At 45.8% G+C, this 13,121-nt stretch overlaps 1 protein-coding gene across 1 annotated transcript; it reads right to left on the reverse strand.

The window, feature by feature from the left end:
* Positions 1-32: 32 nt before the first annotated feature.
* Positions 33-11,133, reverse strand: TNFAIP3 (TNF alpha induced protein 3). Its single transcript, XM_035899873.1, has 8 exons — positions 10,825-11,133; positions 6,357-6,547; positions 5,983-6,130; positions 5,609-5,779; positions 4,714-4,894; positions 2,336-3,246; positions 764-996; positions 33-203 (listed from the first exon to the last, which is right to left on the reverse strand). The coding sequence occupies exons 1-8, from the start codon at positions 11,120-11,122 to the stop codon at positions 33-35; spliced, it is 2,304 nt and encodes a 767-aa protein (XP_035755766.1). The 5' UTR covers positions 11,123-11,133.
* Between the last annotated feature and the right edge of the window lie 1,988 nt (positions 11,134-13,121).

The following is a 13,121-nucleotide window of genomic DNA, read 5'->3' on the forward strand; positions in this document are numbered from 1 at the left end:
TACACTACGCCACAGCACACTGTCTCTTCTGGCTACTCAGCGCTGCTCGCTGCAAATCTCTGTGCTGTCCCGTTCTCTTGAAAAACGTTAAAACACATTGTCAGTTGCCGTGCTGGCAGCACAAGCGGCTTTTCATTTACTTTCAACTCTGCTAATGGTTTGCATAGGTAACGACTGGGGGCTGTTGCAGGCACGTGCTTCTTCTGAAAAGTACAATACCAAGAGCCAAGTTGGGCTTTACCAAAGAAAGTAACAAATTCTGTCATTTCTTAGAAAAAGAAAAAAAAAACAAACACGTTTTTTATCTTTGGTAACTCTCAATTCTAAAAGGGTCAAAACAAACAAAACCAAAAAAAAAAAATATCTGGAACAAAGAAAATCTGTAATGGGCTCAACGAAAAAGGCAGCATGAAGCAGACTAAATCCCTTGATGCAGTTGCATAGCTCTAAGTGTAAGAATTAAAATCTCTCCCTGACTGGCAAACAAACCAACTGCTGGTCCAATTGCTTCCAGTGAAATTGCTCACAAAATCCCAGCTGAGGGAAAACTGAACATGGCCATGATAACCCTAAACAGTGAATGACTTTTAGGAGTGCTGTTCAGTTGCCACAGGAAAAAAATCATGAGACACTACGCTTTTCTTTCCATGATACTTAGGATGCAGTCATTTGAGGATTTTCTAGTATGCATCCTGAGTCGTGCACACCAGAGAAAAACGTGCAGTGCTAAACAAGAGGAAGATTTTGAGAAGTTCACACTTACTTCTGGCTGTCTCACCAGCTGTTCTTCTGTCCTCCTGGCTTCCTGAAATCGCTGGTTCTGGGCTTTAATGAAGCAGTTCTGGCAGTACCCTTCAAGCATCGTGCTGCCCAGGGTGCCGCAGTCGCGCCACTGGCAGGACGCGGTGTTACGGAAGGTGGCAGCGGAGGTCCCCGCCTGACCCGCTGCCGAGGACTTCCTCTGAGATCTCCTCTGGTGGCGTAGCAAAGGGCTATCTGTAATGCAAAGTAGGGACAGGAGGAGTTTGAACATGCCCGATAGATCTGATGACCCAAAGCAACTACGAAAAGCTCCCCAGTTTAAAGAAAAAAAAAAAAAAAAAAAAAAAAATCTACTAGCCTCAAACATGGGTTTTGGACAATCCTGAGACCCCTTAGTTGATGCACTTTCCTTCACGTTACTTAAATAAGGGAGCTAATACAGCCTGATTTTCATATCAGAAGTTGTTGAAACAGCTGATTTGGGAAAAACTTGCCCTTGGTGGGGAAATGAGGCCCCACTGAAGTCAATTTCACCTTTGGCTTCAGCATGTCATCCGTGATCTACCCCAGCACTTCCCTCTTGGCCTCCCCCATTCCAGGCGCAACAGGTAATGGAAGTACAGCAGCACAGAGCTTAATGGGAAAAAGTGCCTACCCTTTTTAGTCTCACAAAGCAATCTTATATATTCCACAATCAGAAGGAAAAAATTTTCACTGTGAACAACAGTGGAAAATAAGCTATTACAAGCTGGCATAGAAGTTCCCTAATTTGAAAGTACATGGGAAGCACAGCATTGGCACACTTGTCCGCAATGAAATAGAAAAAAAGAGGTAAGCAATAATTCTCTCTTATGTGTGCCCTCTCTCCCTGAGGGCTCATTGCCCTGTGTAGCAGAACATCGGCATGAAAGATGAAGATTTCATGCTGTGATTTATTCACCTTTCTGAAGGCCTGCCTTCAAACACACATGCACACACGTGCGCGCAGGCACATGACGCTACCAAGCACACTTTCAAGGTGGATTATAACTATACACTCCTAAGTTATTCCAAAATACAAGCACATTATCTACAGCCAACTTCTACTCGCTCTGCTTATCAAGGCGACTTCAGTAGCTACTCCAGAGTGTTAATACCCGTTACATCTAGAATGGACACTGATCTTCAAATTAATCCCAAGCTTTTTAAAAGCCTTACTAATGTAACTGGTTTTCAGTAGCATCAGTACAATAGCATTTCCCGCACCGACTCCTACAACTTGCCTAGCTGTGAAGAAAATTCATACCAATCCATGACTGCAGTGGATGGTGGGGAGGGATCAAAACCCATCCTGAGCTAGGTTTGCTTCCATGAAAGCCAACGGGAAATTTCACAGATATCCCACACTGTTACTGCATGCCCTCCACGGGATAATAATGGCCAAGAAAGCACCTTCTCCTCAGACTGCTGCTTCTGCTCCACACCATTTCCATCACCCCCCACCCTTTTAGCGCCCCACGCACGCAGAGCTTCATAGCTTGAGGAGGCCAGTCTGCAGCTCAAGTGTGCCAAAGCTCACCCCATCTCCATTTACCGTGGTTTTCCCTGTACTCAAAGAAACACAGCGTGCAAAAGCCCTCGTTCTGCGGTGTCCCGAAAAACTTGCAGCCGGGTTTCCTGCAGAGGTTACCTCCCCTCTTCTCCTCAGGAGGCAGTGCCGGTGGCGGGGGCTCCTCGCTGCGGCTGTTGGGAGCCTGATGGCAGGAGTGCTGGAGGAGGCTCTGTGAGATCTGGGACGGGTCAGACGTTGATCTCTGGTGGCACGTGGGCAGGAAAGCGGGGCTGCCATTTGAGGAGCGCTCTGTAGACCTTTTGAAGCAAGTGCTGCATATGCCATTGAAGGTCCTCTTGGCCTTTTGACGGCACACCTTGCATGTGGCATAGTCTGAATGTCTCCGGTCATCCAAGTTGTTGCAAGGACCAAGCTGTCTGGAGTTGTAGCAGCGTTCGCAAAGCCCGTTGTGTTGGACGTTCAATGTAAAGGGGCAGTCTGGTGTCCTACATTTCATGGCCGTGGTCTCGCTGTACAGGAAAAGGCTCGGAGCAGTCGGGGGTGCGGAGCGAGGCCCTGTTACCGGCCCTTCGGACGTCCATCCCCCAGGTTCACAAATGTCCCCACGGGAGGAGCCCGACCCAGCTGCCTTCAGTTTCTCGGGTGCTGCTTTGGGGGTCTGCTTTCTTCCTTTGCTTCCCTGGGACCTCCGCTCAAAGCACTCGTGGCAGTAGGGCTGGGTGTTCACGGACATGTAGAAAGGGCAATTTGGCGTTTCACATTTCACCTGTAGGAGGGAGAGCTGGGAAAAAGACAGCTCCTGTCTGTTCCTGGAGCAAGTCTCTCTTCTAGCAGGTTCAGCGTTCTCCTGCCACTTCTTGTACTCATGCTGTACAAGTTGAAAGTAATCTTCCACCAGGTTTATTTCTTTGGGTAGGTTGCCTTCATCTAACCTGACAGCCAAAAAAGAAAGATTGCATCAGTGGTTGAAAAGGGCAGATGGTGGGGGTGGAGGCAAATACAAGAAATGTGGGGAGGAAATGTAGATTTAATACACATCCATATTACTCAGCTAGAAGATCCAGGATGTTAAACTGTTGCTGTAAATGGAAATAATTTTAAAAGCAGGTGTTCAGTGATGTCAAATGGAGACTTTCACATCTAAAGAAACGGTCTGACACAATGCTAAACAGAAGTATTCTTAAAAAGATTTTCTAGGCAAGGGTTCTCTGTCTGAGTGCTGTTTGCACAAAAAATAAGGATAACGTCTTAGAAGTGAAAAGTCCCCCGAATCCTGAAGTCCTCTGAAGACCAGTGCTCAGCTGAGCTGAGGGTAGAGTAGAAGACCACCCCTCTTCACCAGCCCACACTAAGAACAAGCCTTTCCTGCAGCGGGCTCAGCATTTCATGATGCAGTTTATCATGAAATCTGCTCCTGGTTTGGCCTTGTTGGGTCTTTATCTACCATCAGAATTCTTCAAATAAACTAGAGGGCTTCAGTGCGGTGTGTGTAATGTTAGCATCCATCACACCATCCCTACTCTGTCCCCAACTGCAGGGAACACCCCACACTGGAGTTTCACCATTCCACAGATGGTAGGATGAGGAACTAGCATTACTCAAGAACACATCTGTGCAGTGGGACTGGGGAATCTCGATTGCTACTCTTTATATTGTATATACTTATATATCCTTTGGGTAGGAGGACTCCAATTTTCAAGGATCCTAAACCAGAACCACCCAACAGCACAAGGATACCTCCCTGTGTGGTAATGGAAGCAAAGAGAGAGGATACAGGCAGTCGCTTCTCTCCCAACATTCGGGAAGGGGCTGGGTGGACACTGCTGCCAGCATCCCTAAAAAGCGAGAAGCCAATGGGTGCTGTCAGCTGCCCCGCTGAATGTTACTGATGCTCAGCCATCGGGGGGATGAGCCGGTTCCTCCACCGGTCACAGCTTCCTGCCGCATTGCAAGAGCCCAGGGTGTCAAGGCATCTGCGCTAAGAACAGACCGCCGAGGACGTTCCCTGGGGCAGCCAAAATTACACCAACTGCCCTTTATGCAATGTGCCCTTACATAAAGCGCAAGAGTTTGGTCTAACTAGTTCCTGGGTTTAACTGCTTTTCAGCCACCCTCCTGTGTGACCTAAAAGTCAGGGAAACCAATCCATTGGGTTTAGCTCTTTTAAAATATTAGTTTCAGTCTGCTAAATCTAAAGACATTTTTACCTTTAAATTTGAGACTGGCTCGAGCTCATACAACTTCAAAGCATATCAGCAGTAATGCTGTTATTTTGTATTGCAGAGGGTAAACGTGTGCTGCCACAGAAGGGAGGAAAGACCGAAGGAACACACTGGGCTGTCCGGCTTCTCCCACCACTGTGAACAAGATAACTTTGAGGAAACAGGAATGACACTCACTTTGCAGCGTTAATTAGGTGAGTTGTTCCATGATCCCAGCCTTGAACTGGAATTTCTATCACTATCAAGTAGTCTTTTAGCAGCTGCTCTTTCTCCCTCTCTTCTGTGTCTGTCAGAAAGTGCACGCTCAAGTCCTCAAATCTGCCTCGTTCACTGGTGACCAGAGGGACAGCCCGGATTTCTGTGGGGACAAGATGGGTTAGCATATATATATACATATAATTTTACCAGGCAGAAGTAACCACAAGATGAAACACACAGAGGTGTCACCACTGCTGCTGAATTTCAGAGAGAGAGAACAGCTGGCCAGAGCAACTGGTTTCTAAACAGTGCCACTGGGGGCAGGGGGGATGCAGACATGTCTGCACCACAAACTTAGCCCTATCCCATGAGAGTTTTAACATCCACATAGCAATTTTCTTCTCAGTGTGGGCAGCACTGTAGATCTTAGTTTGTTATACCCTTCCACGGGACGATGACCTAGCATGAACCTAGAGAACTGCTCTCCACTCAGAAGAGATGCATTAAAAATGGCAAAGCATGTATCTCGTTATCCCTGCCAGGCAGTGGTACGCCTCTGTGAGACCATGTCCTTCAAAGCTTCTTCTCTCATGATGGCACATGGAAAGGAGGCCAGAATCCAACGAAGCAGAGGCCACCTTTTGACTGATCCCAGCCTGCAAGCAGGTGAGTTGTACTCTACTTCCAACCGGCATTTTGAAGACAGGCAAAACTGTTTCTTCTCACATTTTAAGCACATATTCCAAGCAGATCTTTTACATTCATTTTACCTTTTGAAATGCAAACCCAAACCAGGTTATATTTTAAATGCTTTATCAGCATGATGATATTGAAGAATCTACATAAACACCAACCAAGGTACTTGGAAAAATACCTGGCCCGCTGTCCTTCAGAGTCACTAGTGGTGTAAAATGCATATTGTCGTAGCCGAGCACAATTGGGTATCTGTAGCATTCTTCAGCTGGCCAAAGAAGAGGCAAATAAATACCACCAACGTTCAGAGGAGCAAAACTGGAGCCTGACTCTAAACTTCTCACCACTTTATCTGCATAAGGAAGAAAAAGAAAACACAAATAAACACAAATAAGTATGTGCTACAGGCAAGAGAAAACATATTCTGGGTGTTTTAGAACTATTGCTGAAAAGACCCCGTTCTGAAAGGCATCTACCTGAAAACAACAATTATCAAAGTGAGATTACTAACACAGCCCAGAGGAACACGGGGAGATGACTGTCTGAGCAACTCACCTGCCAGGACAATGACTGGCCTTCTGAGGATGTTAGCAAGGATGAAGATGTGGATTTCTTCCAGTGCATTATATGGAAGCCTGTTTCGAGCCCCAGATGCTTCTGGGGAGGTCATTTCAATGAGGTATTCCCACTCCTCCTCCCAGTTCTGAGGAAAGAAACATCCATCAGCAACGGTTCAAAGACACAGAGGTCAGGAACGAACTGCAGCCCAACAGCGCTCAAAACAATCACGTTTTCCCATTTCCTCCAAAGGAAGACTATTCCTGCTCTCCACTAAAGGCGGAGTCCATGAAGCTAAAAAGTGAATGAAATCAGCAAGGCAACGCCAGCGAGCACTCAGAAAACAGCATCATTCCCTCCGGCCCCCTTACCCGGGTGTCATAGTGCAGTCCCGTTTCTACAAACTCCTGGGATTTAATAGCTTCCCGCTGCCAGCGGAGCTTGAAGTTCCGTGTGTCAATCTCCCTGAGTGCACTAAACAATGTTTTTCTTAAGACGAGGTCAATATCTTCAATACCCCACATGTACTGTGATGCAGCATGCATGAGGCAATTCCCATCACCTGCAAAAAAAGGGAGAGGACATTATTTTTAAATGGCTACTTCAATAAAACCCCACAAGCGTGCAGGATGTAGAATCACGCTGCGCACATCCACATTCCCTGTGCTCGTCTCTCTAAGCCTCGGGCAGAAGGGTTTTAACAAGACCACCACAGCTATGGGCGCTCTGCGCAGAGACAGAAAGGAACAGAGTCCCCTCTCTCCTGGTTTCCTCTCTGCATCGGTTGGTGTTAAGCTGTCATTCAGCAACGGCGGGAAGCTCACTTCACTTCGACTGATATCAGGAACTAAATTTTGGGGTCAACTGCAAGTGTCAAGCACAGCTGAAACAGCTTTTAAACATAACAAAGTCAACTTAACATTACAAAAGTGTGTGTAAATGTCCCTCATCGGTGTTTATACAGATAGGCACCTGATGGCACATGGTATAGAAAATGGAAAGCACTAAGAAAATACTATAGTAACACCAAGCCTCACTTTCCCTGACAAGCCCTGCATTGAAAGGCTTGGCACTTGGCTGTGCTTGATGGAGGAATTGTAACAAAAAAAAAAAAAAAATTAAAAAAAAAAAAGACAGAAAGGGAAGAGTAGGTGATTTATGCAAAGCAACTGTAGGCACACCTCTTGCCTTCTTCTTGGAACTGACAGTATGCTGTGCTGTTAAAAGTTTTATTTAGAGGCTTGTTTTTCTAAAGTACAAAATTAAAACTAAATAAATGAAAACCATAACGATTCGATTTTCATTTAGACACATTCCTTGCATTGAAAAAGTCCTCTTCACAGGTAGGAAGGACAGCGAGCGATGTTCTGCAATTTCAGAGGGGAGGAAACTGAGAATCAGAGGAGTTAACTAAATTAAAAGGTGTGAGAAAGTATGGCCCATGGCTGGGTTTCAAATTCTATCTCTAGCCATCTTCTTCAAAAGGGGATGTCTCCCTTGAAAGAGACACACCAAGAATCCTTACTGTCACATCCTCAGATTCAAACCCAAGTCCAGTGTTTACTACAGTGGTAAAAAGATTCACCGAATGCTAAGAAACCACAGCAATTTCCTTGGAATAGAGGACATCAACCATGGCAAAGCTACTAGATTTTTTTCTTATGTGGCAAAAACCTCACCCAAAGAACACCCACAAATGACTTAAACCCAGTTTGCCACATGAGCTCAAGTACACCCGTTGTGAACACTTTTACTACTTTTTCTATGAAACTGCAGAGAAAAAACCTCCAACAGACCTCAGAACCTGAAAAAAAAAAAAAAAAGAGAGCATTTGAACTCTAGTTAACACTTCATAAATTGCTATGGACTCAGTGCACACCAGGTTCCTACAGCTGCCTTCTGGTCTCTGAATGCTGCCTTGCAAAGCTTTACTTCAAGTCTGCAGGCTGCCTGCTCGAGCTCAAAAATCAGGGAACAACATATAAGACAGAAAAACTGACTGGGTTTCCTTCTGACCAAGAAAGATGACATATTAATCCCGTTAAAATTTTCCCTTTGCAAAATCTAGAGCAAAGATAAGATTTTTTTTTTTATTTTCCTCTCTCTCTGTCTCTCTCTCTGAGAGCTCACTTTCAGTTCTTTATTGAGAAGCGCTGCCCAAAATTCCTTACACAGCACTTGGAATTCCCCTGTGCCGTTTGACTAGCAATTGAGCAACAGTCGTACTTTTTGTTCTGCGGCACACAGGGCTGAGCAGGGAAGCCTCCCTCGGACTTTCCCGGGGGGTGTGGTTGGGCGAGCTGGAATGAATGCCGATTCATTATACAAGCGAAATCTCTACAGCCAATAGATGCTGGAATTTTTAAATGTTTTTTAAAAAACAAACAAAAAAAAAAACCAGTTTCGATTTTTATACCTCCTACTGCTTTCCTTCTATCCCCCGTTCGCATGTCTGCAAAGAAATGTGTGGGGATTCAAAAGAGCTTTTTTAATTGAAAAAAAAACCCCACCGCTCCACAAACTCATGTACATATTAGGTAAAATACACATCAAAAGATCCTATGGGAAATAGTTTCTCTATTTTCAACAATTAAAACCTTCATTAGAAAACCCCCCCACAATTTTCTGAAGAAAGCCTACCATTGACTGAAAGAAAGAGTATATTCCTCCCACATCTATAAGTTAACAGCTAAATGCTTTTTAAAGTATTTTTCATGCCACATGGGAGAGAAAAAAAAACCAAACCAGCTTATTTTCTGGGATAATACAGGGCTTCTCCAGGCTTCTGTCCCTTCTTTCAGGGATCCTCTCCTTCGGTCCAGTCTACCTTCTCTCTCCTGCAAAGGTCCCTCGCTGCGACTACTTTGCATAAACCACAGGTTCCCAAAGCTGCTCTTTGTACACACGCACTTAATGACCCTAAAGCACTGAACTGAAGCCAAGTTCATTGGCAGCGCGGGGCACAGGGGACCACAAACTGCGCCCTCGCTTTGCCTTCCCTCAACCTGCCCTAATATTTCAGCATCTTGTATATCGGCGCGCCTGCTCATGGATGGGATCCAAGTCATCAGTCCACAAACTGTTCCTGTTTGTAACACTGGCCAACAGTCATGAGACAACGCAAGAGGTCACAGTTATTGAATACAGTGTTATCAGCAGAAAGGGCCTGCCCAGGCAGCATTAACCCCTGCAGGACTCGTATTAACAAGGAGAATGGGGGATTCCAAAACCCTAGCTCTTTGCCCTGGGCAAAAATTATGCATGTTGTCCATTTGCCTAGTAAATCTGCTAGACTGTATCTCCCGGAGTAAAGTTTTGAAGACGCAGCACTTGGAGTGATGTTACCTTCCTCGTACCTGCAAAGCACTGCCTGCCCTAGCTGCAGCTCCAGTCCTTCTGGAAGTTCAAGACCACGCCATCTCCATGCACAGCCTAATTACAGCCATGAGAATTTTACGCATGTGCAAAAGCCCACCAAAAGGTCAGCGCCTCTGTGACAGTTACAGAAACACACATTAGGATCAGGCTCTTCTAAGTCACAGCAGTGACATCTACGCGACAGTTCTGTTTTTATGGCTTTTGCACAACGCAGCCGTGTGCAATCAGACTGAGAAGTATGGTAGAACTCAGGACAGGAAGAATGTGGACTGGGAAGATAAGGGCAATGTGTGTATAAACAGATACGAAAAGAAGCATCCACAGAACATAACGTAAGGACTTCAATGAGGCTGTGGGTCCACCACACCCAGTGTTCCTATAACCAGTGTCACCTGCTCCTTGTGCAAAGAAAATGTATTTCCCATGTTCTTGGAGTCCTCGCTGTCCCAGTCTACCTTCCCGGTTTGGGGTAATCTGTACTGTAGGGAATCCTGAGTCCAAGTTTGCAGCTGCGTGACAGTAAGTCACAGCCGTTACCATATCTTTCCTCTGCTGAATGTGAAATGCCCAGCGACTCCTACAGTCACGTGCAAAAGTTTCCTGTGCAAGAGGGTGGACATATGTACCCTCTTCAGGAAATCTTTGCACTACTGCTCTACCTTTTAATTTACAGCACTGGATGCAGTACACACAAAGTAACCCAAAAGCCGAGTCCTAAAACCAGCAGTGGCCCTTGAAAGAAAAGGGCACCGCAAACTTTGTGTTGCACAAAGACGGCTGTCAGTCCATCATGGGAGTTACTGGTGAGCCCTGAGGGAGGGCAAGAGCTGGCGATTCCCAGCAGGGAGCTGAGGATGAGGGAGCTGGCCGGGTCGGGGCCCCAGGGCCAGTGAGGTCAGGTTCCCAGAGGCTCCGCGTCCAGGACGCTTCCGCCGGCACTGCTGCTGAAGCTGGATCAGCCAGGGAACTGTGCCTTGCCTACAGCTACAACGGCAGGGTGTATGGCAGGATATTAACTTCTGCTATATATACACGGGAATGCATCCCTGTCACTCAAAGCATCTGAAGTCTCCTCTTGCCTGGCATTAGAGGTCGTTCAGCATTTCCGACGAGGCAGCTGACACATAGCAGAGTTGGATTCATGGAAAGATGATGGGTTGCAAGTCAAGGTTCCCACCTGGTATTTTACTCTGACGTGCCACGTGTTACTGATATTATGAAAATATCTGTGAATTTTTCAGGCTATTCATAATACCATGATACAGGCAGGGGACTGCTATGGCCTCAGGACAGTACATCACGTGGAAAGAATTTTAGTTTACAAAACTGAGATTAAAAGGCACCACTTTTTTAAAGCCGTGCGCTTCTGTTTCAGTAACGCAAACACATACGCTGTTAATAAAGGTGCTACATTTGTATCACCTGTTTTAATGCAAGTGCAAAGACCTGCTTATGACTTACCATTAGTCTTCAAAGGGACAAGTCTCCGAACTTCCATGCACCAGTTGAGCTTCTTCTGGCGCTCCAGCGAAGTCTGGGTGGCCTGGTCAGTCAGGGCCTTCTGAAGCGTTTCCCGAAACTGAGGACAAAACTGGCACATTCTGAACATTTCTATGGTGTATCTGTGCATAGTCCTGAAGTGGTGAATTATTCCACTGGGGGGTTTGACCAGGTCTTCAGGTGTCCTCTCTCTAATCTTCATGGCTTTCAGCATATTGCTCTGATACAAAGCTTGAGGAAGGATGTGCTGGCCAGCCATGTTCCTAGAAGACATCTGAAATGAAAAAGGATCCTTTTAATTGGCATGTTAGTGTCCTTGCATCACAGCGCTATCACTTCTGCAGAGGCTGATGAGGCACTTTCAGGGGCGGGATTTTGGCTGCAGTTTTGCCTAAAATGAGCACATCGTGGATGCGGTCCACTGAGCCTTATATAGATGACTGTTTTTAAAGCTCATATCCATCAGCCTCTCTGCATTACTCAGACACAGACACTGACCAGCTTATTCCAATAATTTACTGCTATCACTTACTGAGATATTAAAGAGAATTTATTCATAACGAAGGAAATTGCATCATCATTCCAGAAAAAAAAAACCAAAAAGCATTTAAATCAAAGTAAGGATAAAAGAAGGCAAGATCAAGGGAAGGGAAAATTATCCTGGAAACTTGACTAATTGATAATTGCACAGTGTAATCCCATACGAACTTGTTGAACTTTCAGCACGCTTCAAGCTCGTGTTTTGATGACATGCCAAAAAAAGCAGATAATGACCATTTCAGATTTCCACAGCACATACATCCTGAGAAGTGATGCTTGGTACAGTACAAAAAGAGCCCTGAGAACTAACATGCCATGCTAGTATCTGTCCCATACTTACGGTGGCTGAAGATGGCAAATGAGGAATTTGTAGCGGAGCAAGTACTCAGGGGCAGGCTTATGTTACTCTTCTTGAGGCCCCTTATATTTTGTGAGCGGTAGCGCTCCTGCACAGGGGTGCTTGTGCTGCGTGTGGGGGTGTGGACTGCAGTGCCGCTATTACTCAGCGGTAAGTCAACATAGCTGAAAAAGCATTTCCACTTGGCTCAAAAACCCCAATATTTTTCCACAGTGGGACATGTAATGCTTGCTGCCCTGCATCCCTTTCTTCAGTATTTCTGGCCTCATGGGCTACAGCAGGAAGAACAAAAAAAAACCCCATAACCTCAAACCGTCTATACTCTCTGAAGTACTTATTCAGAGCACGCTGACTTTGCGGCTAGCTAGAGCCAAGCGTGGGGACCACATCCCTCAAAACTCCTGTGCACTACAGTAACACCACCACCAACCTGTTTTTACATGGAGAGACTCTCCATGCTGTCCATGTACATTACTGCTCTGTTTAAAAACTAAGCAAAATTGCTATTAAGACAAATAAAGGTATGCAATGCCTAATATGTTTAGACTACAGCTGGTCACATTAGGAGAGCCCATCATTGTGATTATGAATCTAGGGACAAATATCAAGCCGTAAGTATATATCAAGGTCTGGATACATACTTTGCCAAATAGAGGGAGACAAGAAGCAACTGCAGACTGGTTTATGCAAGTGTTAGGAAGTTTTCTCATGGACGTGGGAGTCTGGATGGCCAGAGAGAGATGAAGGACTACAACCTGACAGACTGACTGGGACGGGACTCCCAGGTCTGTGGAGGTGGAAGACACCTCTTGCACAGAAGGACTGAAGCACATCCATCCCCTCTCTCCTCTTCAGACACTTCCACTGGTGACATCCAGCCCCAGCCGCCCAGCCAGGAGCACTGGAAAGGACCCCACCAGGGTAAGAGGGGACCCTCAAACTCCTGCTGCCCAGAGCTGTCCTCTGTAACCTCTCCGAGAACCAGCTGATCGAGGGACTCAGGCCCTAGATAGAGGCAGGCGAAACGCGAGATGCTGCCAAGCCCTTTCTGCTCCATCCAGGCAATGTCATTCACACGGTGTTTCCTCTGCTCCGGTAAGAGCACTAGGGACAGGGCTCAGAGCTGTCACGTCTTGCAGCACGCACAAAAGCTTTCCTTGAGCTAAGAAAGGCGGCATATTCTTATCATTCCCCCACCAACATACAGCCTTAAAATGGAAATAACACATTTTCTCACCCACTCCCCCCACCAATATAGTTTTACAGGTGCTATTTATGCTAGCCTGTATTTAAATGTATGGATGATTTTGGAAATGAAATATAAACAACCCCTTATTAATCTGTTTAATGACCACAGCTA

The sequence above is a fragment of the Egretta garzetta genome, unplaced genomic scaffold, assembly GCF_000687185.1.
Source record: "Egretta garzetta isolate BGI_Z169 unplaced genomic scaffold, ASM68718v1 scaffold397, whole genome shotgun sequence".
Taxonomy (NCBI): Eukaryota; Metazoa; Chordata; class Aves; order Pelecaniformes; family Ardeidae; genus Egretta; species Egretta garzetta.